Source organism: Egretta garzetta, unplaced genomic scaffold, assembly GCF_000687185.1.
Source record: "Egretta garzetta isolate BGI_Z169 unplaced genomic scaffold, ASM68718v1 scaffold101, whole genome shotgun sequence".
NCBI lineage: Eukaryota > Metazoa > Chordata > Aves > Pelecaniformes > Ardeidae > Egretta > Egretta garzetta.
This window is the reverse complement of record NW_009258666.1, coordinates 526,810-527,578: the sequence shown is the minus strand read 5'-3', so window position 1 is coordinate 527,578 and position 769 is coordinate 526,810. Positions and strand designations below refer to the sequence as shown.

At 67.4% G+C, this 769-nt stretch overlaps 1 protein-coding gene across 1 annotated transcript in view; it reads right to left on the bottom strand.

Moving 5' to 3' along the window:
- Positions 1–769, bottom strand: part of CRYBG2 (crystallin beta-gamma domain containing 2) — a 37,994-nt gene that overhangs the window by 11,930 nt on the left and 25,295 nt on the right. Inside the window, exon 5 of the mRNA XM_035904017.1 lies at positions 9–475. Within this exon, the coding sequence (XP_035759910.1) occupies positions 9–475 (467 nt within the window). The remainder of the gene's footprint in view (positions 1–8; positions 476–769) is intronic.

Here is a 769-nt window from a genome sequence, read left to right as displayed (position 1 = left end):
GCCCCCACCTTCCCCCTCTCGTCCTGCCGCCGCGGTTTCTGTGCGGGAGAATACACCTGCGAGAAGATGGGGCCGTGCGCAGTGAAGTCCTTGAGGAGGTTGACGGAGGACGAGTGTTCCCGGTGCATCAGGGTGGTGGAGCCGGCCGCCGTCTTCTCCACGATCTCCCTCTCCCAGGCCTGCAGCAGGAGGGAGACGCGGGAGGGACTCCCCTCCCGGCCCCGCGCGCTCCCCGCGCTCTCCAGCCGCCGTGACACCAACGAGACTTTCTGGAAGCAGGACCTGCCCTCAGGCCCCGGTGCGCTTGGCACCGCTTGCTTCATGCTCAGCTCCGCGCTGGAGACAAAGCCCCTGGCCTTGGCATGCCGGAATGGCGGATCCATGCCGGAGGGCCGGGGAGGGGGCTGCCACGGCTCCGTAACACTCCACACTGCTGGGCTCGGCCCCTGCGGCTGCTGCGCTGGAGCTGGCAGAGCTGCAGGGAGAGAAGGAGACCCTGGGAGAGCTGAGCAGAGACCACCCTGCGGGGACCAGCCCTGGACGCCAAGCCAGACCCTAAAACCCCCTCTGAGCCTGCAGAACGTTTTGGGGGGGTCCCATGAGCACTGGAGGTGGCTTTGGGGCTCTCCGCAATTCTCGGGGTGCTCATGTCACCCATCCTGGCACATGAAGGACGTGGGGGGGACTGTGGGGCCCTCTGCCTGCCCATGCCAACGCTTCTGCATCCAGTAGAGATGGTGGGGGGGTCTGCCACACCGCCGAGGTGGGC